General features: G+C 46.8%; 1 protein-coding gene across 1 annotated transcript in view; it reads left to right on the top strand.

Moving 5' to 3' along the window:
- The window catches only part of MRPS26 (mitochondrial ribosomal protein S26), a 187456-nt gene that overhangs the window by 93331 nt on the left and 68501 nt on the right, over window positions 1–25624 (top strand). Inside the window, exon 3 of the mRNA XM_069632521.1 lies at window positions 4948–5071. Within this exon, the coding sequence (XP_069488622.1) occupies window positions 4948–5071 (124 nt within the window). The remainder of the gene's footprint in view (window positions 1–4947; window positions 5072–25624) is intronic.

Below are 25624 nucleotides of genomic sequence, written 5' to 3'. Positions count from 1 at the left end.
GATTATCAGCGATTCCTTCTGTCACTAAGACTGCAAACCCAAGATAGGAGTACTAAGCATGCAGTAATAGCTGATGAGTGGAAAGGGTTAAAAGAATGCTTAGAGGGCACACAGCTGTTAGATCGGGTAGCCCCTCACTACTGGACCTGAATAGTCCCAGGGCACCCCTAGAAGCAGGCTGAAACCAAATAACCAAAGTGTCTATGGGCAGGAGTAAGCGGAAGATCAAACACATCCTTCCTAACTGCCGTCGACCCCAGTGCTGTTCATGCTGGACTAGGGCAATGCTCTCCTTTCTGCCCCCTGCAAGGCAATACAAAACACAGCAGCCACACATAGCCTACACCTACCAAAACATTGACATATCACCCATGTTTTTTGCCCAGTTGCACTGGCTGCCCACGCACCCTACACATTCCACTCTGCAAATAACATGCGCTCAAATGAAAGCATTTACCCACTGGGCACCCAGGGCACAGTGCAGCCTATCTCCATGCCCGCACTCTCCCACTTTCTGAAAGAGCCTCAAAACATACCTATTTCCCCGCACATAACCGCACTCCTCCACCTCCGCTGCTACCACTTGCCTATCCTAATCTTAGCCTATCCTGAAAATATTGTGTAACTTCTGTTTCACTTAATCTTCTTTTTAACATCTGTGCTGAACAAAAACTCAGATGAAATAATAGTTAAAAAAAATAAAGGAGTTAAGCCTCAGTGAGTGATCGCTTTTTAAAACGGCTTAAGTTCTAGTCTTTGGGGTAGAACTCAAGGGAGACCCAATTCCAGGTTAGCGCTCTTTTCAATAATTCCCAGCTGTTCAAATTTGTGTAATGGTCCCCATTGTTTCCTCTGGGCGGGGGCATGGGGAAGGGCGGGAATCCTTGGGCAAGCCGCGGAGTACCAGCTCTACCGCACAGGTGTATCCAAAGCAGAAACCAACCAAATCAGACTTGCATGGGGACTAATTGAAGAGCCCTCAGCTCGAAGATCACTACCCAGCAAGCCAGTGTTGGATGGCTGTAGAGCACGGGTTCAAAGGAAGGCAAGTGAATGGTAATACACAGAGGTCATGTAAAACCCCACTACAATTGCACTTGGGGGACCTCTGATAAAGATCCTAAGGAATAAATTAAGACCATGCCATATGTCTCCCCAACCCCAAGGGACAAGTACACTACAAATACTGTCCAGGAATGGTGGGAGAATCCCCAGAAGTACTCGGGTTGCTTTATGGGCATTGGGGGAAGAACTACTACACCCTCGACAAGGATCTACCCCGATGACCAAAAGGAGGAATAGTCCGGATACCAATGAGGATGACCCAGGTAGCAATAGCAGAGAACCTCAACCAAGGCTTCAGGTCTGCTCTAGAGAGCAGGATGTGGCGACTGTTGGGCAACGTTTGCATGCAGTAGCCTCTGGGACCACTACACACAACTATGACTACAGGTGTAAGCAAAACCAACCTTTGGTATAACTCTAACAAACAGTTTTTGGTAGCGAGCTGAGCAGCCAGGCTTATCTCAAGAGGGAATGTGAGCTGTAATGTTAATCAGAGGTCTATAATCACAAGTATTCAAATAGACACTTACACTCAAGGTTTCTTGGTAAAACACTTATTCATTTATTACATAGTCAGTTAGAAAACATTTCACTAATAGGAGGCAATCAATATCACACACAAATATTCTACAGCACTTCACACCACCCGGGTCTGAGGCATTTAAACTACTTTGAAGGAGGAGCAAAATGGCATTCAGAGCGTTTGAAGTAGGAGCAAAAAGGCATAAGTTAATAAAACGCATAGTAGTTATTCTTAAACAGTGCAAATAGTTTGAGTTCACCAGAGGAGTTGATCCAATGCAATAGGTAGGCCAAAGTCAATGGGCTAGAGTCTTGTATCAGTAAAAACAGTTCTGGTAGTTAAACGGAAAAGTCTTTCCCACGGTTCTCAGAACTAGTTCATGGAAGAAACCGTTATGTCGTGTCACAAGCTGACTAGGCCTGCAAGTTGCCAAAGTTTCACGCACTTTCGCAGTGAGAGGTAAGTTCTCTTGGTCGGGTTTTCACAGTACCTTATGTTGAAGAAAAAGGTGCAGCTGAAGACTTCTGTTCCTGACAGTTCCTGCAGATCTCGCTGTTCCTGAGCCACAGTTGTGGGGACAAGAGGGAGGACGTCTGGGGACTCCTGCACTGCACGGGGACTGGTCACAAAGCTGGTAAACTGGCAATGCTTCGATTCTGGTAGCTGTAGTCGAGCACAAACTGGTGTCCTCCTCACTGGCTATTCGGTTTCCTGCAGCACTCTGAGGAAAATGCAACCAGCTCCGAGAATGGTATCCAGGTGGCTTACGAGTTGATTGGTCCCAACAACTCAAAGGGAGAAGTCTTCCTTGAAGGGCTTCTCTGTTGAGATGAACTTGGCGATAAAGACCTGCAGCAGGGCTTTACCGGGCAAACCAACGGTCCAGGAGTTGCAGCAGCCGTCCTCTTCGAGCTCATCTTCGGTTCTTTCGTTCCAGTGGTCGACTCTGCCTTCCAAGCCAAGAGACTTCCCTTTTATTTAGTTTTCTCCCTTTCATTCCAGCCTTGTGGAAATTCACCCAGCAGGGTGGCTGTCCTTGCCAGACAGTCAGACAGCCAGCCAATCACGCCAGAGTGCATTTGAGTCTCCTAGGAGACTAAGCACATGGAGTTTTTGGACCCTCCTTCACTTCCTGCCCACCCTAGACACTCGGTCGCCACAGGCGGTCTTCAGTCCTGAAGCCTGCCAAAGGCATAGGAACAAAGGGACCAAACCTAGTTTGGCGCGCAGAGACAAACTCTAGAAGGACCTTTCCAAAAAGAAATGGCGAAAAAAGAAGACCGGGGCCCGTTTAAACAAAGGAGGCTCAGACGCCATTTTGAAAAACATGGCTCCCGCGATTTAACGCTACCGGTGTTCGCGGTCGGGAAAAATCATGGTAGTTCGTTGTAAAACCACCAGTCATTCGAGAGGAAAGGGTAGCATTGGACTGCTACATGAGTTTCTAGACACAGCGGATACTAGGTAACCCCTCCAGCACTCTATTGTAAGATAGGAGGTGCTAGGTCTAGGAATTTAAAAAGACTAGTAAAGTCAATTTCACTTTACTTTCTCTGGGAAACAGTAGTTTATCCCAGAGAAGGTATTTAAACCTTGGGACAGCCTGTGACACACATGAAAAGATGCCTATGGAGTTGTCTAAAACTCCATAATCAAAGAACACAAGAGTAAAACACACATCAAAATACATGAGTGGGAAAGAAGGGTCACACTCTCTTCAGGAAAAAAAATCAAGTCCTCAAACTCCAGCAAAGTTGCTGGGGGTCTCTAAGGTGAATGGAGTTAACACATTTATGAGAATTCTCCCTAAAGGCGACCAGTGAGGAACAGTCCCACGAAGAGCGCAAAGGTTGCAATGGAAGGGGCCAACCCAGAGTGGCCTGAGATGGAGGCGAGGCAGACTAGCAGCAGATCCTCATTCGCGCAAGACATGCGGACGCCTCGCCTCAAGGTGCTTAGTAAGGAGGCACCAGAGTACAGCTAGCTAGGAGGATGGCACTGAAGAAAAGGAATCAACCCGCCAGGAAAGGCACAAGGACGACTGGGCAGAAGATCCCTAGGAGGTGCCAATCAGCACTAGGCGTCGTTAATGTTTGGCCTAATTTGCATACCCACAATGCCTTGATGTGACTCAGCAGTGGTAACTAGATGGCAGCTGAGGCATGTGTGACTTGGCTGAAATGGATTATTCTACTTCTGCATATTTCATCGGAAACCAGTGATTCTACCGAATAAAAGAGGATTACATTTAAACTAATAAATAATGAAAAAAATACTGAATGTTTTAAACATATATGTGGGGTGGTGTAAGGGGTTCAACATGGTGAAATTGCGGGCTTGGGTGTGGAACCATCCCAAAAACAAAATGGATATTTTGTTTCGTTAAAATGCCATTCCCTATTTTTTCATTTGGTAAAATCTCATAGAACCAGCGCGTCTGGCTGTTCTTTCAGATTTCTGCAGCATTGCTTTGCTGGTAGAACTGATTCCATGCGATCCGTGGCAGGCTGCTTTGTCCCTCGTTTCTTATTTATTATGAGTCCTTCTCCCTTTTTTGGGAGGAGAGGTGGGTTAGAATTTGCCTCTGTATTGTAAGGTACATTGCCATTGATCAGCCGCTGCTAGCGGTTCAGTCTGTATTGTAGGGTACAATACAATTGATCAGCCGTTGATGGGGGTTCAGTCCCTGGGTAAGAGCTGGAGTAGGCGGCTCCTGTAGGCTACACCTAGGACCGGATGGGAAAGGTCTCGTTGATCACTCTCCCCAAGCAAGCCCATCCGGGGGAAATTGTAACTTTGCACCTGGTCTACACCTTGTCCCGTGTGGGCCACTTAGTTGATAAAGCTCTGTTTCTTGTGGTTGTTACCTGTAAAAAGGAAATGAACACAAGTTTCACCTGAGGTATGGGCCATAACGGAGCTGAATTAATACCAGCGTCTTCGATGGAACTCCTCCATATATTTCAGTTCTTGATGAAAATGAGCACCCGTCTAACTTGAGGCTATGATCATTTCCATTGTTGCAAGAAAATTGTGAAGCGTCCTAATTGCAGAAAGTGCCTCTTATGTTGTGTGTTGGGCAGTTATATGGTGAGCATCTTTCCCAGTGTTCAAGATTAACTGCATGGGCTTTAGTCCAGGCTATGCTATGACTGTCAATATTATCATTGCTACAAAATACAATACATTTTTTTTTAAAAGACTATGCGTTAAATGTTTTTTAAAAGATGAGAAATGTAGCCCAGTACATTGAAAAATCCTGGGCTAGTACAGACTGACTGAGCTTGATGCTTTCACTGTCCACCCAGCAAAAGGATGGGGGTTACTAACTCTGAACATCTTACACGTTCCCATCACAGGGAAGAGCGCTATGCACAAGAGCAGGAGCAAGAGAAGCAGAGGCAACTGCAGGCCACCATCAGTCGAGAGGCGTTCCTGGAAAAGTGCCGGATGGAGAGGGAGGAAGAGATCCTACAGCTCCAGGTAAATGGCCAAGTCCGTTCTTTGCATCTGAGGGTCCAGGTGAAAGAGGCCCATTTTGATTCTGACATGTTTCTGATTTGTTTTCTCGTGCACTGCGTGACAATAGGATCTAGGATCTGGACTATCGTCTGGTTCTCTTCTCTGTTTCTCTCTTCTTAGTCTCCTGCTTTCCAGACCACGTGTCCAGTCGCTATTTCAGGGTAATTGCCCAGCCCCAGGTTATGGCCTGACAAATTGCAATTGTCCTGAGCAATATGGACTACTCCTAAAGTTTACAAGGCTCATGGGGGGTTATAACCGGACACTGTGTATTTTGGGACACATTGGCACCTGCTGTGTGGAAAGATTTAAATGGACAAGGGACCACGCAGTCACCAAAACATTCCAGCAAACCCCCACCCTCCTCCCTCACACCCCGTATGTGGCGATCTAGGAGGAGAACTCGAACAACAGTAGGTCATGGCATATGTGTTAATATAAAATGAAAAAGGAAAATGCCTAACTGGCCCTATCACCATCCGCGCCTTCTAAAACAAAATCTAAGGGTGCTCGTCAGTTAAGGATGAGAGTCCTGAGTCCAAATTTCTACGTTCCTAACTGGCCCTACCACTTTAAAGAAACGTCTCTAAAAAGAAAGGGAGGCTTGCAAAACACCCTTGTCATGTGCTTCTGCCTGTACTGGCTCTCAGAGTGCTCATCTCCGTCTCAGAGTTCTGTTAAAGTATCCCTATTCGATATCCAAGCCTTGTGTACAGTTTGTCAATTAAAATAGAAGTGCGTCTCATACAGTTCTTGCTTTCCCCCTCTCTCAAGAATGAACGACAATTCCTCTTGCTTTATCTCACTCATGTTTACCACTGGCTAAATAAGCCTTTACCAGTAGAAAAAATCCCTTCAGCATTACTTTTGCATATATTCTCTTTCTACCACCTCTTGTGACACTGGGACTCTCGTCCTGTGGCTCTGTGGTATATCTGTTACTCCTGAAATCAAGCCCTTTGGGGAAGCCAGCAAATGTATCAGACTGGATATAAATTGCTCGTAATCCTTTGATTCCCTGGTCCACAAGACGGGTGTCCATATATATATATATCGTCCATTCTCACTTTCTTATACTGGACACAGCTTCCCCATCCTTCATGGATAGTGTTCGTAGTTTTGTCAAACTTCTTTCTCAAACTCCAAACCAAACACGACCAAAATCTACAGCACAACAAACCGCACAAACTTCACTACATTGCAACAACAAAACAAAAACACGCATAGTCTTGCACAACATTACACGACGACTACCGGCCGCAAACACCCCAGACCCAGCCAACGGACCCACCGGGCTGAGGCCGCCAACAGCACATCACTGCTCTCTTGCACTTTTCCTGCCTCCTCCCACTAACTCAACCTCCCCTCCTCTTTCAGAGCCGTTAGAGCGCCAGGGGACCACTCCGGTGGTGATAGTGCGTGGTACAAATGTCCTTTAACATTAACATGTGGCTGCGTGCCAGTTCCGCTCGGCGACTTCTCCCACCTTGATAGACAATATTAGCAACACTCATATTCCAGATTACCTGGGCCTTGTGCTTGTTTCGGTTTTCCAGGGTTTCACACCAAGAATGGTTTCGGCAGTCTAACCCCACAGCTTGTCGCCTTTGTTGGTGTTCTCGCGGTGGGAACGTTGTCCACCCATTTGTGCTCATCCCGCTGGACCGGCAACTCTGTGTGGAGCTCCTTGCTTGTTTCTGGTTTCGGTGTTGGTTGATGGGCCCTGGCCCACCACTGAGAGTTAGTGGCCGCACCACCAGAAAAGACTGTTTGTTCTGAGCCTCCCGATTGGTCAGCGTCCAGCTAACGGGCCTAACTTCTACTACACCAACATTGAGTCCGTGCTTGTCGGTAGCTCCGCCTCTCCAGGACTAGTTTCCGGAGGCTCGCCTCTGCTTACTGTGGATTCTCCTCCCTGCGTGGGAGTCGCCCAGGTCTTCCCCATTCTCTCTCCATTCAGTTCTTATCCTGTGCGCATGTGGCGCGACAATAAGAAAAGGTGTCCTTTATGTACGGCAATCCTCATATAATAGTCAGCATTACCTGAAGCTAATGGGCAAGAAGATTGTTGGTACTTGTTAGGGGAGTTTTGCTAAATTCCTACTTGGCAGTAAGACTTTAGTAAGCTAACTCGGTGGTTTGTAGATCCCCCAACTCTTAGGATCCGTCTGTACTAGCTCAGGACCTTGGTAGTGTTGCTGAGTAGTCCGGCTTATCTTAAGAGGAAGATGTGAGCTGCAGGTAAGTACACTGAATCTTAGCTAGACAGGCACAACAAAGAAGCACTTGCACATATATTTATATAAAAGATATATATTTATTATATATACACCAGAATCACTTTAAATACTTCAGATGTTTACGGTAGAACACTTAGGAATACTTGATGATATACTTCAAAGGGCACTTTCACTTTTGTGTTTGTTCACCGTTACTTTTGTAGCAAGGTTAGAAAGAGGAAAGACGAGGTTATCGTATTATCGGTAATTGCGCACTTGTGCGTTTTTCAGCGGTTTATACGGAAATTCATTCTATGTGTAAACACATAGAAAAGTCACTTAAAGGGAGGAAAATAAGTGGTTACTGCAACATGGTTCTAGAGACGGTTTCTTCGTCTGGCAAGTCAAAGTCCAAATACATAACCCTAGCTAGAGGCACTTGGGAGAGGCCTTGAAGTCTTGGCAAACGGCGAATATGAATAGTTCCTTCGGATTTCTTCCAGTGGCTAAAGTTATTGAAGCAGCAAGTTAGCAACTAACAAAGGATACCTAAAAACACACTCAAAGGGGACACCAGCAGCTTGGGTCAGAGATAAGAGGGGGCTGCCCTGGACACCGACTTGTACTCAAACGCTCTGGAGCAACTTTTTCCCCACAGTACCTTAGGTTAGAAGAAAGTGTTTGTGCTGGATGTTCTGGACCAGACCTCCAGATTCCTTGGTCTGGTGACGAAAGGCAGGACAATGGACATTGTCTCAGCAGCAGTCTCGAGGGTGGACCTGCAGCACGACTTTCAGCAACTTCTTGGTTCACTCTGGTTTTGGCACCTTTTCAGCAGCACCAACAAAGGACACAGATCGCCCAGTCAATTTTCTTTGCTTCCTGTAGTCCCACACTCTGGTGAGGGGGGGAGGAGGTCTGGCCGAGTTGCATCGGATCTCTAGAGTGTCCTTACGGGTTCGTCAAAGATTTGGACGGATTCGAACCTTCCACAGCAATGCTTTCGTAATGGCCAGTAGGTCTCCTGTTAGCGTTCCGTAGCTCTGGAAGCTCCTAGGACCTCTGGAGATGGCTAGTTTCAAAGTTCGTCTTGGGACTGGTTGATCCCACCAACCAAAGGGAAGGAGTCCTCTTTGTAGCTCCTCTGTCGCATAGAAAACTGGGTCAGGACAGAGTGGTCGCTTCAGTCTTGCGTATAGTCTGCAGGCGTCTCTGGTCGTCTTCTTCTTTGGTTATTTCTGTTTCCTGTGGTCAACTTGCTTTACACTCCAGATGCCTCCCCTTTTTTACAGTTCCAGCACACACTCCTCTGCGATCTCTCTCAGCATTTTACAGAAAGGGGCGTTTGGCTGTCCAATCAGGACAGCCAGACCAGACCCCCTGTGGGAACTGGACCTATTCAGGCAATCTGTCAGACAAGGGACGGGGTTGGGGGTAGGGTTGGAATACTCGTCCCCCACTTCCTGCATATCCAGACACTCTGGAGCCTAGGCGGGAATACCTACTAGTTCCCGCAAGGCAAAACGCACACACAGACCTCCCTCTCCCAGAATGGGAGAAGAAGGGCTAACGAAGAGCATCCACGCTACTAATGGCGAAAAAAGAAGGGAGGCCCTAAATTGGTACTTGGGTGGCCCTATTGTGTACTACCAAGGCTATCCACTGCCTGTGCCCGAACAAAAGCGGGAGCTCTGCCGTCGTGCTGCCGGAGCAGCTACACTATCCACACCATGCGGGCAGTCAAAGGTAAGCTTGGGCTCCGTTGGGATTAGCCCCAAGGACCTCCCCCATGCTACTGTTGTTTTGCTCACCTAATCCAGAAACACCCCCGAAATTCGCCTTAACGAATTAGGAAGCATCCAGCAACCCTAATCCGCACTATCTCGCAGACCCATATCATACCTGATCCCACCATCCGCTTTAACACGGCATTCCCCTTCCCAAGATGGCCGCGCCGCCTGGATGAACCACATTACGTCCTACCATAGTCTTCCCTGCAAAGACTGCAGCATCCTGATTGGGTGCCCGACCACACTTGCCTGACCAATCTTTGCCGGCTGGCGAACGCCGGCCCCGAAACGAAGGCACGACGCAAAGGCACACAGCTGACTGAGCAGACCGAGGATGCCGCGCTACCGGTTGCCCTGGAACTCTTCACCTGAACACAGCGACACACCGCCCAGCAGGTTACTGATGCAAACCCAAGTCTTTGCTGGGTAAGGCCATACCCCCCATGCTGAACTGCACCATCAGCTCCCTGCCCCCCATTGAGTACGCACCTTTGAAACCACTCGCAACGTCTGCTTTCTAGTTACGCCACGGCAACTAGCCGCCCCGCCCCCAGTGCCGTCCTGCACCTTGTATACAAGCCAGTACTGCCGCAATCTCAAACGCCTTACTCCGAGGCCAAGAAGTCTTCTCTGCAAATGTTCACCAGCACTACCTATATATAGCTATCTAACCCACCTTGCCTTTGCATTTTTATACTACGAGAAGACTTATGATGGCAGTACAGTGTTGCTCAAAGTAAACCGCGACTTAGCATGCCGCATTTGCTGCCTTAACTTTACACCAAGCTCACACTGTGGAGCATCATTTACCCAAATCCTCACTACTGTTTGCTACGTGTTTGTTTATCTAACCTGCCTAGAATGATAATCGGCCTAGACCATCACTACTCTTTGCTACCTGCCTTGCCTACAGCGGAACAGCCTATTCTTGTGTATCTAACAGCCTATCTTGTGAATTTGCCTTGCTTACAGTGGACTAGACCATGCTATGAATCTATCCTGCCTATTTATAGTGGACTAGTCTACTCTGCTAATGCAACCTGCCTACGTTAAGAATTTATCTAAAACCTGCCTAGACCCTGACCACTGGTTGTACCTACCTCTGCCGATATCGGACTAGCTTACTCTGTGGTACACATTTAACGCCATGTATACAGGAAAGAACCAGCCTCACCTACCACGACTACTCCTCAATCAAACCCTCACCCTGCCCCTTACTAGACAGAAACAATAGACTCCGAGCTAGACTACCCCGACTCTATGAGCCTAGAACGAATAACACCATCATCCCGCTTCTGCACCTTAAGGTCACTACCAATGGCCCTGACCCTGAAGCAACAGTAGGATCTGCTATTGAGACCATGCCTAAAGGCCCTAACCTCACCCATGGCCATAACATCTCACACCAGAACCAATCAATCTAGCTCTAGTCCAACCAGTCGCCTAGAACGCACTAACATGACCACTATCTCTGGAGCCCGGATCATCACAAGATCCCTAGTGGCACATGCCACTGATATAGCAGACCTATCCGCCGATAACCTAGACTTCCTGGCGGTCACTGAATCTTGGCTGCATGACGCAGCCGGCCCAGCCCTAATGCCAGCTGTCCGTGACAATTATCAATCTCAGAGTGGACAGACCTAATCCCTTTTGCGCCACTCCCCTTATGGGGAAAACAAACTACAACTGACCCAGAGGGGGGTGGTATAGCGATCATAGCCAAAACAAGACTCCTCAACCCACCAACTCCTAAATCTTGTGCACTGCTTACGGCCAAACTATCTATATCTAGTAACCGTACATTAACCATCTACCTGCTATATAGACCCCCATGACCTATCCGTACCTTTGAGGGGTATCCGGTATTAATATCCCCAACAAAAATATCGCTGTAAATATGGCCGTTTGGTTCGCCATAGGCGATATTTTTATTGGGGATATTATGTCGGAGCGAGGATTGCGGGGGTGTCCCCCGCAGGGTCCCTTGTGCATTTCGCCGCAAAAATATGGCGACATTTTTGTAGCGCCAGATTTTTGCGGCAGAATTCACATGGAACCCTTAGAGGACGACCTATCTAGCCTGCTAGCCAATAATACCAAAGAGTCATCACAGATATTGAAGCTGGGTGACTTCAGCCTAGGCTTTAATGACCCTGAGGACAAACGTGCACAATCTATTGCTACCATCCTATCAGAGCATGGACTTACCCAAAAAGTCCACGCCCCAACCCACGACAAAGGAAGGACCCTTGACTGGGAAGCTGACCTGAACTGCACCACCACATCATGAATATAACCCCGCAACCATGGACAGACCATCACTTGATAGACGTCCCACTAACAATAGATAAATGCCGAAAGCCACTCCTATGGCACCACCACTGCCTACCAGATGCAAACAAATATATAACTTCGGACAATCTACTACCTCTTCTCCTCCCAACTCTTAATTCACTACCAAGCATTCCTGACCCAAACCTCCCAGTCGATGTCTTTAACAACACAATGTCCATCGCCTTTGATACCATTGCACCAGCCAATCTCCGAAAAAGTAAACAAAAGGCTCACCTCAACGCCTGTTTCACTCCCCAGCTTAAAAAGTTAAGACTTCAGAAAAGAAAACTGTAATCCCTTTGGCGCCACTCCCCTTATGAGGAAAACAAACTACAACTGACCCAGCCAGCCAACAAATACAAAAATGAAATGATCTGCACCAAAAAAGACTTATTCAACGAAGGAATTGCCTAAGCTAGTTCCAACACCAACAAGCTTTTTGTGATACTCTGGGACCTAGAATCCCCTATACCCCCCCTAGACAACGCACCGAAGGACAAACAATGGTGCATGAGCATCCAGAATGCCATATCTAGCAAAATAACATCTCTCCAATCTAAAATTGCAAATAAAAAAGCCACACTACGCCCTACTGATCCACAAATCGCTGCTCCCACTGAAACCCCTAATATGCCAGCACCCTTAAGATTTACCAAAATTTCTATCCTGGAGACGGCGAAAATCATCTGATCATTGAAGCCATCCAACTGTCAAGGCGACAACTGTCCTGCCCAAATAGTCAAAGATGCTGCGAGAGATCTAGCGCCATTCATTTCAAAACTAATCAACGCTTCCTTCAAAACCAACACCGTCCCAAAGAGCCTAAAAGATTCTTGGGTTCTACCACTTCAAGAAACACTCTCGACCCATCGATCCCCACCAACTACAGACCCATCACCACGGTGCCCTTCCTATTTAAAATAATTGACAGAGTAGCATACCTGCAAATTCAGGACTATTTTGAAGCCAACCACCTACTAGGATCTCGCCAATCCGGATTCAGACCACAACATGGCACCGAAATGGCACTAATTGATCTAAAGACCCAAATAGACGAGCTTAAGGACAAAGGAAAAAACTGCCATGCTACTCCGCCTTGACCTGTCCGTGGCCTTGGACTTGGTGGACCATGCAGTATTGTGCCAACACTTGGTGTCGGCGGCCCACTTCTCGAGTGGCGCAATAGCCTGGGTCGAGTCCTTTTTAGCTAACCGAACAATGAGGGTCTTCTCCCACTCAGCCTCGGCAGACCCGATCCAGACCACCTCTGGTGTCCCAAAAGAATCTTGTGTCCCACATGCTATGTATAACATATTTACCAAGCCCCTATTCGACAAATTGTACAGACTGGGTGTCACCTACACTAACTATGCAGACAACATCCAGATCCTCATTCCCCTTTTGGGCAATTTTGACAAGGCTATGTCCTTGGTAAATTTAAATATACCTCCTCATTCAGGCATGGATGGCATCCCATGGCCTGTGCCTGAATGACGATAAAACGGAGATCCTACTCCTGGGCTCCAAAGCCAACCTAAAAAACTAAACTCCAGCTATGCCTCATTCAACATTGATGGCAACATAATCAAAGTAGTAAATGAGGTAAAAAAACTAGGTTTTTACCTCGACTCCACCCTATCTCTAAAAAAAAAAAACAGGTCATCTCCCTTGCGTACTCCACTGCCTACACAGGGAATCTTATCAGGGCCTGCAGCCCATTCCTATCTGAGGCAAGCTGTATCACCCTATCCAATACGTTAATATTATCGAAACTGGGCAATTGCAAACCCTTTATCTAGGAGCCAACAAACATATTCTCAACAAACTACAAACACTTCAAAATAATGCCCTGAGAACTGCCTTGAATATAACCAACGGAGAACACATCTCCAAGCTTAGAAGAGACTACCAGTGGTTAAAGATAAGTGACAGGATCCGACTTAAAACCGTATCACTTACCTTCAAATGCCTCAATAATGCAGCCCCCCCTTACCTAACAGAGAATGATCAGAAAAGCCTTGACTCGCCCGTCCAGAGCGGCCAACTTCCACTGTCTAGAAATACCCAGATTCAAACTAACCAAATCGGGAGGAGGCAGCTTCCCAGTGAAAGCTGCCCAATACTGGAATACACTGCCACTGACCCTAGGAATTGACCAATCCTACTACGCAACACCTTAAACTGGCTGCGATCCAATGATATGTGATCCTTTGGACCCCATGCAATACAAAACTATGTACCCGTCTAACATTTGTAATTTTCTGTACTATTTTATATGAATGTATATAACCTCTGTACCACCCTTCATTGTAATTTACTTGTAACTATACTGATTTCTATGTTGTAACTAAGCCTAAAGTTTTCCTATCTGCTGCGCCCAGTTACCCACTGGTTCGGTGCGCATTACCAAATAAACAAACATGGTATAAGAAATACACAATAGTTGGTAGTACACGTTTGTTTGTTTGTTTGTTTTATTTAGTATAGCGCTCCAGACCCAGGGGTAAATGGGCGCTTAAGGATAGGTTACATAATTGCAGTAAATAATCAGTTATACAATTGTGGCGTTAAGATGCCAAATATAGAATGTACAGGCAGGAAGTAGGAACATTTCAAAGTATGTACAATATATACAGTTGGTACTGATCTAAGTCAAAATATTCAAAGTATGTACAGTAAATGCAATTGGCACGTCCACTGCCACCAGGTGATTGTCTGTGACTAAAAAGTCACAGGAGCAGAGAGAAGGGGGATAACAAGTATCCCTTTGGCACTTCACTGAAGGATGGGTGTGCCAATCACCCAGTCTATAAAGTTTTGGGAGAGGTACAATGTATCACTCTATCCTTAAGAACTGTAGTTACTTGAGAATATAGGTAAAAGAATCTTAAAGGAGGACCCCAAGGGTCCCCAGCTGCCCATAAGGAGCGGTGTGCTGCAGTAGTAAAGTACAGATGCCTTTAAGAACTATGGAGCAGACAGCCGCCATAGTACAGGTAGAATACAAAGAATAGAGTTCCAAAAGACCGAGAATAAATGAGTGGAAAAAGCCTCCACTCATTCAGAATTGAAAGAAAAAGGTCCAGAAGTCCAGAAAAAAGTGCTGGGGGTCTCACTAGGGAGGGGTTGAAGCAAGCAAATGCTAAATCTCCCCAACAGTACCCGACTCGTCCTCCTTCACGGGGACCTTCAGAGAAGCCGGAATGACCTGAAGCCAATAGGGTTGAAGGAAGATGACTGGTGTTTGTAGTAAGTCTGAGAACACTCTAGTCCCATGTATGCAGACCATGTAGTCCTTTCAGGGAGATCCTCATTGGACTGTTAGTCTTTTTCCCTTAACGGTGAGTCACTCTCGATGAGTTCCCGCTTGCCCACCTCCTTAGGCTCACAGGGGTGACTCCCCTCGGGGGGGGGGGGGGATTAATTGTCCAAATTCGTCACACGCCCCATCTTCCCCAAGGCCCACAGCCAACAAGCCATAACATGTCCCCTCCTTGTCTCCACATGATGTAATCCTCTTTTTGGGCACCATGCTATAGGCACCCCGCCATAGACGCCCCATTTATCTATGTTCTTGAATAATCTAGATGTACTTGAGGGGAAAAGTAAAGTGATGGCACATTGTGGTTGACGGTGCATCAACAAATTGATCGCATGAACATTTGAAGACCCAATCACGCTTTCACAAGCAACTCAAATGATGCAGCCGGGAACCAGAATCGGACGTTGACAAAGCAAAGTCCCCAACGGCAGCAAGAGAACATTGACTTGCACCCTGAAAAATATGCTAATGATTGTAAAGTAAGCAGCTCTCGGCTCTTACCAGTCTGTCCTATCACACACATTACCAAGCCACAGATTGAAGACCAAAAGTTCAAGGGGTTCACCCGGGATACAATGCATGCTGTTATTTATTAAGCCGTGCTTATCCACGTTTGAATGGTTCTGTCTTGGATCGGGGGCACAATAGAAACGAGTGGTCAGAACGTAGCATAGCGACATGTCAAAAGAATCCAACTAAGGCCACCATCTGTGCTGTGGTACTTGGGGCAAAAGCAATCTTCTGCAGTGTGTCTTCCAATTATGAGCTATGGGGCAATTGCTCAAATCAGAATTGGTTCTGATACCTCCGGAGTTGCCAAGGCCATAGAACTCGGGATGAAAGGTACCAAGGGCCACGTTCCCAATACCAAAACCTATCTTTTAAGGCATGCTCTCTATGCACACTATGTTTCTATGCCACCTCTGGGCACTGATCACTCGCTAGGGAAGTCAAGTAAAAGGTTGTCCAGTCAGTACTGACGAATACAAAAGTATGCTCGCAAAGTCCCTAATGAGGCTGCAACATTTATTATTACAATTGTTGGGCAATCTTCTATGCAGTACCCTTTGGAAGCACTAAAACAACCCTGACCACCTTGCAATAGGAACCCAAACTTTGGTATAAGTCTGTGCTACACAGGTTGGTAGCGTATTGAGTAGCCAGGCTTATCTCAAGAGTGTCAATGGGAGCTGTAGGGGATTTGCACAGAGATTCACAGTGAAAAGTATTTAATTTAACTCTTACACACAAGGTTTCTTTTTAAACAATTCTTGAATTTATTTATCAGTTAGAATAAGCCTTCTTCAGAAGGGGCAATATAACAGTAACACTCAAATACACTTCAAAAATACACACTCTTAATATTTCTAAATCAGCAAGTACCCATTTGTGATGGCACAAAGACACTACCTACACTCTCGGGTGACTTCAATAGTTAGGGTGCTGGCGACCTTAATATATCACTGCTGCATTTAGAATCAGATTTAGGAATATGTCAAAGAAAAAAGGTTATTCGAACAAAACAAGAGATCACACAAATATTCTGAAGCTGGTAAGTACTTTTGGTAACCCCCAATGCAAAATTAGTTAACCCCTTCCTAGAAGGAAGACTCGCCTAAGCAGAGGAGAGAAGTGTCATTCAGGGAGCCAGGCCAGCCAAAGTTGGCAAAAGTCAAGGTGAACGGAACCACTTTTTGCAGGTAAGTAAAAATCTTGCACAATGTTTTAGAAGTCTTAGAATAAGAAGAAATTCAAAGTAGGGTCACAAGCTGATTAGGCTTGAGGTAAATAAGCTGTTAGCAACTCTCTACAGGGACAACCGAGACCAGTCTCCCATCGAGGACCAGCAAGGTGGCACAGCAAGAGGCAAGTTCTCTCAGACTTTACAGTACCTTTAGATTGAAGAAAAGTGCCGCAGATGGCTTCTGTTCCTGTGCAGCTCTGCAGATCCTGGTGTTCCTGGATATCAGTCGTATGGTCAAGAGGGAGGACTTCTGGGTACTCCTGCACTGCAATGAGACGGTCAGCTCTCACAACCAGCAATCTTCAAACAAGTGGCACTTCGGTGTTTCAGCTCCTCGGTTCTACCGCAAATAGCAACAGCGTGGTGCCTGGCTGTAGAGATGAACTTTCCTGCATCTGGGGTCCCCCACTCTGTTGAGGGGGCTCTGGCTCGGTCAGTCCTGCTTCCTGGGAGTCCGGAGGATCTTCCTGGAGCTCTTAGCCAGCTTAAAAGCAACGCACACAAACTGGTGTTCCTCTCGCTGGCTATCCAGTTCCAGAAGCGACTGCAGTGGATACTCGACCAGCTTTGAGAGGATGTCCAGGTGGCGTACTTTATAGTGGATTGGTCCCACCAACTCAAAGGGAGAAGTCGTCCTTGCAGGAGCTTCTCTGTCGATACGAATTCGGAGTTTCAGCACAGCAGTAGGGCTTCACCAGGCAAACCAATGGTACAGGAGTTGCAGCAGGCGTCCTCTTCAAGTTTTTCTTCGGATTCCTTTGTCCAGTGGTCGACTCTGCCTTCCAGGCCAAAAAGCCTCACCTTTAATGCAGCTTGCTCCCATTCATTCCAGCCCAGCCGTCAGTCACCCAGCAGGGTGGCTGTCTTTGCCGGACAGTCAGCCGGCCCATCACCACAGAGTGCATTTGGGTCTCCTAGGAGACTAAGCACAGGGAGTCTCTGGCACCTCCCTCGCTTCCTGCCCCCGCCAGACACCCTGGAGCCAGAGGCGGGTTTCACTCGTGAACCCCGCCTAAGACAAAACGAACAAAGGGGCCAAACCTGGTTTGATGTGCAGAGTAAATCTCAAGAAGGACCTTTCCACAAAGAAATGGTGAAAAAGAAGACCGGGCCATTTTGACAAAAATGGCACCCTTGGGTGTTTTTACCACGGGCTGCGTTCGCAGCGGCAGTAAAACACACAATGGTAGTAAAAAGTAAACCACTGCCACCAGCGCGAAAAGGGTAATATTAAAATGTTACATGAGAATCCAGACAAAGGGGATACTAGGTAACCCCTCCAGCACCCTGTTGTAAAATAGTGTGTGCTGGGTCTAGAAAGTTACAAATGTAAGTAAAGTCAATTTCACTTTACTGCTCTTGGAAACAGTAGTTTATCCCAGAGTCACTGCCCTGAAGGTGCTGTGTGACGCAATGTAAAAGATGTTGCCTATGGAGACTCCACAACCAAAACAAACACAAGAGTTCAAAATCACATTAAAATACATGAGAGTGGGAAAAAGGGTCTTGCGCTCTCCAGGTTAAAAAGTAAAGTCCTCGAAATCCAGCAAAGTTGTTGCTGGTCTCTAAGGTAGAAGGAATGAGCACATTTCTGAGTATTCTCCCTAGCGATCATATTTCTCCCCGCTATTAGTCTACATCTGCCTATCTCTATTAATCAACATCATCAAAAGACACAGCCTCACCTGCTGCAACTACGCAGACGATACACAAATAATTTTCAAAATACAAGACACCCAAGAAGAAAACACAACACTAGAGACCTGCCTGTGTGAGGTATTCAACTGGATGAACTCGAACCACCTCAAAATTAAACCAGGCAAAACGGAGCTGGATTGTCACAAAAAACGGAGGAGACAACAACTACATACCTTGGCCAAGAGAACGCCATCGTCGATTGTTAAAGAAAAAAAAGGAAAAAAAACCTGGGGGTCCTGGTGGACAACAATCCCACTCTAGAGCCACAAGTAAATTCTCTACTCAAGAAATTCTTCTTTCTCCTGCAAGCGGCAAAAAGGATCCTACCGTTCCTGTCATTTGCCAACAAATCAACACTCGTCATGTCTAGAGTAGATTACGACAATAGCCTGTACCAGGGTATGCCTGAACGACTTCTAAAAAAAAAAAAAATAAAAAAAGACAAGCTGTCGCACATCGGGGTCCGAGCTCCGGTGCTTCTGCGCCACTTTCATGCCCGCAAGGGGTTGGCGCTGCCTTTGGGGGTGGATGCTGTCACACATCGGGGTCTGAATGACCCGCGCACCTCTTCATCACGCCAGGTGAAACAGACCACCAAGGTACCTACCAAACTTGTGACGCTTCACCACAATATCCGTTGTTTCTCAGCTCCTTACTTCTCTCGGTCACGGTTACCCTGGAGATTGGGCTCAACAACATCAAAGGTATCGACAACCTAGCCTTTGCCTACAACTCCCAGGAAACCTACTTTTTGAGTGTAGTTCCGACTATTCGGAACGTGAGCTCTGACAGGCTTACGGTACTCCGCCTCCTGAGTATATTAGGCACTGCAGTGGTAAGGACGCTGCTTCTGATTAAAGTTGCAACCGGCATCCGAAGTTTCGTCTTCTGTGCCTTCCAAATCATTGCCTTCCCGTGTACCAATTCCTACTTCTCCAATTACGGACTGCCTTGAGACTTCTCAAACTCTTTTGACTTACTGTGTACCGGACCCTTGCCTGCTCTACGGTTTGCTTGTTTCCTGATTCTGTACGGTTTTCTGCCTACCTGTGTACCAGACATTTGCCTGTCCTACGTATTGCTTATTTCCTGATTCTGTACCGTCCTTAGCCCGCCTGTGTATCGGATCTCGCTGCCTGTTTACTGGATTTCCTTCCTTCTGTCCTGATTTACCTACCACCGCCTTCAACTGGTTTTCCTCACCTTCCCAGCTGACTCCAAGTACTGGGTGCTGTTCCTTCTTTAATTCGTGTTCTATTGTGGATTTCGACTCCATCCCGAGGTTTTGGATTGCTCCCTCAAGTGCACACAGGGACGCCTTGCTGAGAAGTGTGCACCTACCCGTATCTAGTGCGTCCCTCGTGCCGCCCGGGTATAGAATCCCTACTAACCTTCCTGTTTGTTGTTTTGTACCTCCGTTGCTCTAATCTGGATTGTTTAGGTTATTTCAATTCCTGTTCTGGTAAGACTTCCTTCACTTTATCAATTGATTCCTATCTGAATCTATTCATTCTTATCCTCATCCTCAAAATAGAAGTAAATCTCTTTTCTGTACTTACAGGGGAAATTCCATTTCTGTTCCTTTTCGATGATAAGGGGAGTGGGTGACCCAGGTACTTTCTGTTTTTGCGAGGCTTTTCTCTTGTGATGATCTTTGCTCTTTTCCAAATATTTACCAATTGTCTTTTTCTTTTAGCTGGGTCCGTGGCGGTGTGTTCTCCCCGCTCTTTTGGGTGATCAGTCTCTCAGTCTGTAATTTAGTGCAGCTGAGTCATATCATCAAAAAGAGCTTATTCCCTCAACAGAGAGGAGGCTCAGGTGGAGGCTCCATCTCGAGCTCTTCAATCAACATCCAGTACTACCTTCCTGGTTGCTTGCCCGAACCACTCGCCGGCCGGTGAGTAACAAAATCAGAAGCCATGGATGAGACGGACCCTCTGAACGCTTTGGTTCGCTTGGTGTCTGAACTCTGAACGGATATGACGGCAGCGTATGATGCATTGCATCACAGGATTGACAGTCTGCAGAGATTTCCAACTCCTTAGACTCTGGGCATAGATTCCTCCGGTGCTACGGCTTCAGGTTCTGGCCCCTCTACGGCTGCCGCCTCTGGGTTTTCCGCAAACCCTGTGCTCATGGCTACACAGTTCCCGTGGGGCCCCCCGGAGCGTTTCACAGGTGATCCAAAACAATACCGTACTTTCATTAATCAGTGTAAACTACGCTTTCTTTGCCGCCCAACTGCTTTCCCCAATTCCACGACAAAAGCGGCTTTCATTCTTTCTCATCTGGGGGGACGGCAGCTGCTTGGGCTAATCCCCTACTTGAATCTAACAGTTACGTTCTATACGACTGTGACGCTCTTATCACAGCCATGAACAGGGTCTTTGATACCCGCTACAAATCACAGGCCACAGACCTGGAATTTTTGAATCTACGCCAAGGCACTTCCTCTCTGTTTACCTACCTTACTCTTGTCTGTTCTCCAAGCTGCATTGATGGGCCTCTCTCCCACTATACAGGTGTCTCTCAAACTTAGCAGATAGAAGGGCCGCCGTGCCCAAATTGCATTGCCTGTTCTCCAAACTGCACTGATAGGCCACTCCCACACTATACAGGTGTCTCAAACCTAGCAGGGCCGCCGTGCCCAAACTGCATTGTCTGTTCTCCAGACTGCTTTGACAGGCCTCTCTCCCACTATACAGGTGTCTCAAACCTAGCAGGGCCGCCGTGCCCAAATTTGCATTGTCACTAAGGGAGACGGAGACTAAAGAGAGCCACTGTTAGAACCCAACTATATAACTATACAACCCTTAACTCCACCCTTACACCCCGACCAAGACAACAACTAGACTAAAACTACTCGGAATCGTACAATGCCGCGCAAACGACCCACCCAGAGGGAAAGAAGAGAAGAAAGAACAAACACCCCGAAACTTCAACTAAGAACCAAAACAACAGAACACACCCCCACAGACAGGTTCAAAGATCGGACCAACACTGAAAGAAGAGACAAATCCCTTTACCTAACTCCATACCTCACTGAGACCTACTCACCAGATCGAACCAGCGCGACGCCAAAACCAACTACACTGAACAACCTACCAACATCACGAAGAAGGACAAACCCCACCAGATACAACAAGCACACAACTGAAGCAATAACACCATACATCACCAAAGCAAGAAGAACCCCCAACCCACAACCATGTCCCCTGGAAGACGAACCAGATGAAAACAAAAACCCTAGGCTAAACCTAGAAGTACTACTCGAGAACGCCGACAACCTGAAACCTGCTCCTGAACAAGATCAGAAAACGACCCTAACAAAAAAAGGCAAACCAAGCTACACCTCTAAACTCCACTGCAATCTAATAAATGCAAGATCCATGTCAAAACACTCTACAGAGATCTTCGACCTACTCGACGATAACGGCATCGACATCCTCTTCATCACAGAAACTTGGCTGGACGACAACTACAAAATCACACTCCAAAGCTGCCTTCCAGCAAACTTTAAATGCCTTCAAATAAACAGGAAAAACAAAAAAGGAGGAGGCATCGCAATAGCATTTAAAGAGCAGCTGAAAATAAGAACAGACGAACCACTCAAAATCCCCAACTGCGAGTCCATGGTCATACACCTAACAACTAGCCCAAAAACCAACATCACATTCATCCTGGTGTACAGACCCCCAACTTATGATGCATCCTTCGTCGACAACTTCATAGAAGCCACAACCAACATAGCCATCAACCACGAACACCTAACCATACTGGGGGATTTCAAAATCTGGTTCGAAGACAGTCATGCCAACTCCCAAAACTCACTGAACAACTCGCCACCATGAAACTACGACAACTAGTAAAGGGGCAGCTCACTCGGCAGGACACACCTTGGACGCAACATTCGCAGAGGAAAAACTCATCACCATGGCACCGCCGATACAAATACTGTGGAGTGACCATCTCATCATCCCATTCGTAATCACTCTGCCTACTCAAGTCTACATCCAACCTCCCAAACTCACAGCCACCACAAAAAGAAACTGGAAAGACGTCAAAAAAGGCAACCTATTTGAACAACTGGAGTTAACCAAGCCCTCAATAACAGAACTAGACCTAGCTGACCGAGACGGTAAAGCGGAGATACTACACAAATGGATTGCAGATACAATCGACAAGATGGCCCCAGAAAAACCATTCACACCATCAAAAAAAAGAGCAATGGCAAAATGGTTTACCCCACTACTAGGCACCATGAAAAAAGAAAACAAAAAGATGGAAACGGAATGGAGGAAAGATTACAATCCAGACAAAAAAACAATGTTCCAGAAGCACATTCGCGCATACAAGAAGGAAATTCAAAAGGCAAAGAGAAGGCATTATGATGACAGAATCACAAATGCCACCAACACACAAAAAGAAATGTTCCGTATCATTAAAGAAATGAGAAACCCACCAGGCTGTGACAACACCCCAACCCCCTCAGAGAAACTATGCAACAACCTTGCAGACCACTTCAAAAAGAAAATCAATGACATCCGACAAACCATCCAATAGAGACCAACCAGCAGCGACTTACAACCAAACGAACCTAAATCAGAACCGCAGCACAAACTCAATAACTACCCTCAAATATCAGCAGAGGCATTCGCAATGCTGATAAAACATAGCAAGAAAGCGGGCTCACCGATGGATCCCTGCCCCCCGGACATCTACAAATCAATCCTCAGACAAGGAACACCAGCAGAATACTTCAGAAACCTTCTAAATCTATCACTGGCAACGGGAACAGTACCAAGGATCTTCAAATCAGCTTACATCAAACCACTTCTGAAAAACACAAGCGGGGACGTAGATGACCTCAAACTACAGACCAATCTCCAACATCCCCTACCCGGCCAAACTCCTCGAAACCTACGTATACAAACTAACCCAAGAATACGTTGAAGAACACCACCTGCTAGACCAAGCTCAAGTCGGCTTCAGACCCACAAGAGGTACAGAAACAGCACTACTATCCATCTGGGATGACCTAAAAACAAACGCAGACTCCAACACAACATCTGCCCTTATCCTGCTCGACCTCTCTGCAGCCTTCGACACAGTTAGCCATGACACCCTAACCAAAAGACTAGAAGACATAGGTATAACAGACACAGCGCTACGCTGGACTAAATCATTCCTAGCAGACGGAACTGAAACCGTCTGGATCAAACCCTTCAAATCCACCCCACGAGTCAACGACTGTGGAGTACCACAAGGATCCTCACTATCTCCACTGTACTTCAACATCTACCAAACCCCAGTAATCAGAATCTTCAAGAAACACAACATCAAATGCTACAACTATGCAGACGACACTCAAATCATCTACAAGATCGAAGACACCCAAGCCGATCATTCAAACTTAACCGACTGTCTAAAAGAAGTCTTCAACTGGATGAATGCCAACAACCTGAAAATCAACCCAGGAAAAACCGAAATCATGATCATATCCAAAGACCAAGAGAAGGAAACTGCCATCCCGTGGCCAACGGAAATGGGATCTACACCATCACCATCTAAGGTAGTAAAAAATCTGGGAGTCCTGATGGACAACACCCTAACCTTAGAACCGCAAATAAACGCAACAGTCAAGAAATGCTTCTTCCTCCTCCACACGGCAAGAAAAATACTACCTTTCCTCTCCTTCACACACAAAACACTTACCATCGTCGGCCTCATCATGTCAAGTATCGACTATGCAAACAGCCTCTACCTCTGTATACCGGAATACCTACTGAAGAAGCTACAACGGATCCAAAACACTGCAGCCAGACTACTCCTCAAACTATCCAGAAGAGACCACATCACCCCGGCCCTAAAAACACTACACTGGCTCCCAGTAAAACAGCATATCATCTTCAAAACAATGTGCATAACGCACAGGGCAATCAGCGGACAAGGAGCAGAATTCCTACCAAAAAAAATAACAATCTACAAGCCAACGAGACCGCTCGGGTCAACCAACGAAATCCGACTGGAACAAAAACCTTACATCAAGAAGAAACTCAGAGGCACCGCTTTCTACCACTTAGCCGCGAAAACCTGGAACAACATCCCAAAAGTAATAAGGAACACCAAAGATCACCTTAAATTCAGAAAATTTCTAAAAACCTGCCTCTTCAACACCAGAGACTAAAACCGAAACAACAATAAGACAAACGACTCATCAAAAAAGGACATTGACAAACCCCTAGAACCGACAGAAGTACCCTGGGCACCAGTAGGGCTGACGCTGGACACAGGGGTCCACCTGCGAGACCCAGAGAAACGGATACAACTACTCCAGCCAACCCTTAACATCCCCCACCGCCCGTACAGCCACAACTAGGTTCCACGAGGCTGTGGAACGGACAAGATACCACCAATCACCACACAACCGGGTGTATGGACACTAGCAGCGGCGCTAGTCATGTGGAGGGGGTGAGGAGCATGCAAGGTTATTAAGGGAGCGGGCGGAGGGGACAGCTAGATCCTCAAACGGCCTCGAATGAAAAAATGGGCACGTACCTCCTGAGGCTCAGTGTGTACAAGCATCCCGTCGGGTAAGATTACACGAGCCCAACCGGTTCAGTCCAGGATAGAGATGACTAACGAATACCATTAACAATTTCCTTCTCTGCATACACCTCTCAAACTCCAAACCAAACACAACCCTCTAGCGCAGCAAACCGCACGAACTTCACTACACTGCAACAACAAAACGAAAACACACATAGACTCGCACATCAGCACACGACTACCGGCCGCATACACCCCAGGCCCAGCCTACGGAACCACCGGGCTGAGGCTGCCAACAGCACATCACTGCAATCTTGCACTTTTCCAGCCTCCACCCACTAGCCCACCCTCCCCCCCTCTTTCAGAGCCGCCAGGGGACCACTCCGGTGGTGATAGTGCGCGGTACAAATGACCTTTAACATTAACATTACTCGTTTCAACCAATTGGCGGCTGAAACAGATTGGCCTGAGGAGAAGTCGTCGGCAGTATTCTATAAAGGGCTGTCTGAGGAATTAAGACATCCTAGCTACTGTCCCCGTAGTTCCTACTGTTTTTGGGGAACTTTTGGATTTAGTTTTGCAGATAGATGCCAGAAGTTCCGAAAGGAAGGGGGAGCGTAAGCCACAAGCCAACTTAACTCCCACCTTTTGACCCTGTGCCAACACAATCTTCCGCTCCAGAGCCAATGCAAGTGGGGGCAGTGCGGGGCCCTCTAACCCCTGCACAACGTGAGTACCGACGTTCTCACAATCTATGTATGTACTGCGGCTTGGCCGATCACCCGCTGAAAGACCGTTCAAAGAAACCCAACAAGAAGGCGGGAAACGCCAAATCCCGGCGATAGACAATCTTAT

This window comes from Ambystoma mexicanum, chromosome 6q (genome assembly GCF_040938575.1).
Source record: "Ambystoma mexicanum isolate Mex_15411 chromosome 6q, UKY_AmexF1_1, whole genome shotgun sequence".
Classification (NCBI taxonomy): Eukaryota; Metazoa; Chordata; class Amphibia; order Caudata; family Ambystomatidae; genus Ambystoma; species Ambystoma mexicanum.
The sequence above is the reverse complement of the archived record's forward strand: the minus strand, read 5'-3'. Positions and strand labels throughout refer to the sequence as shown.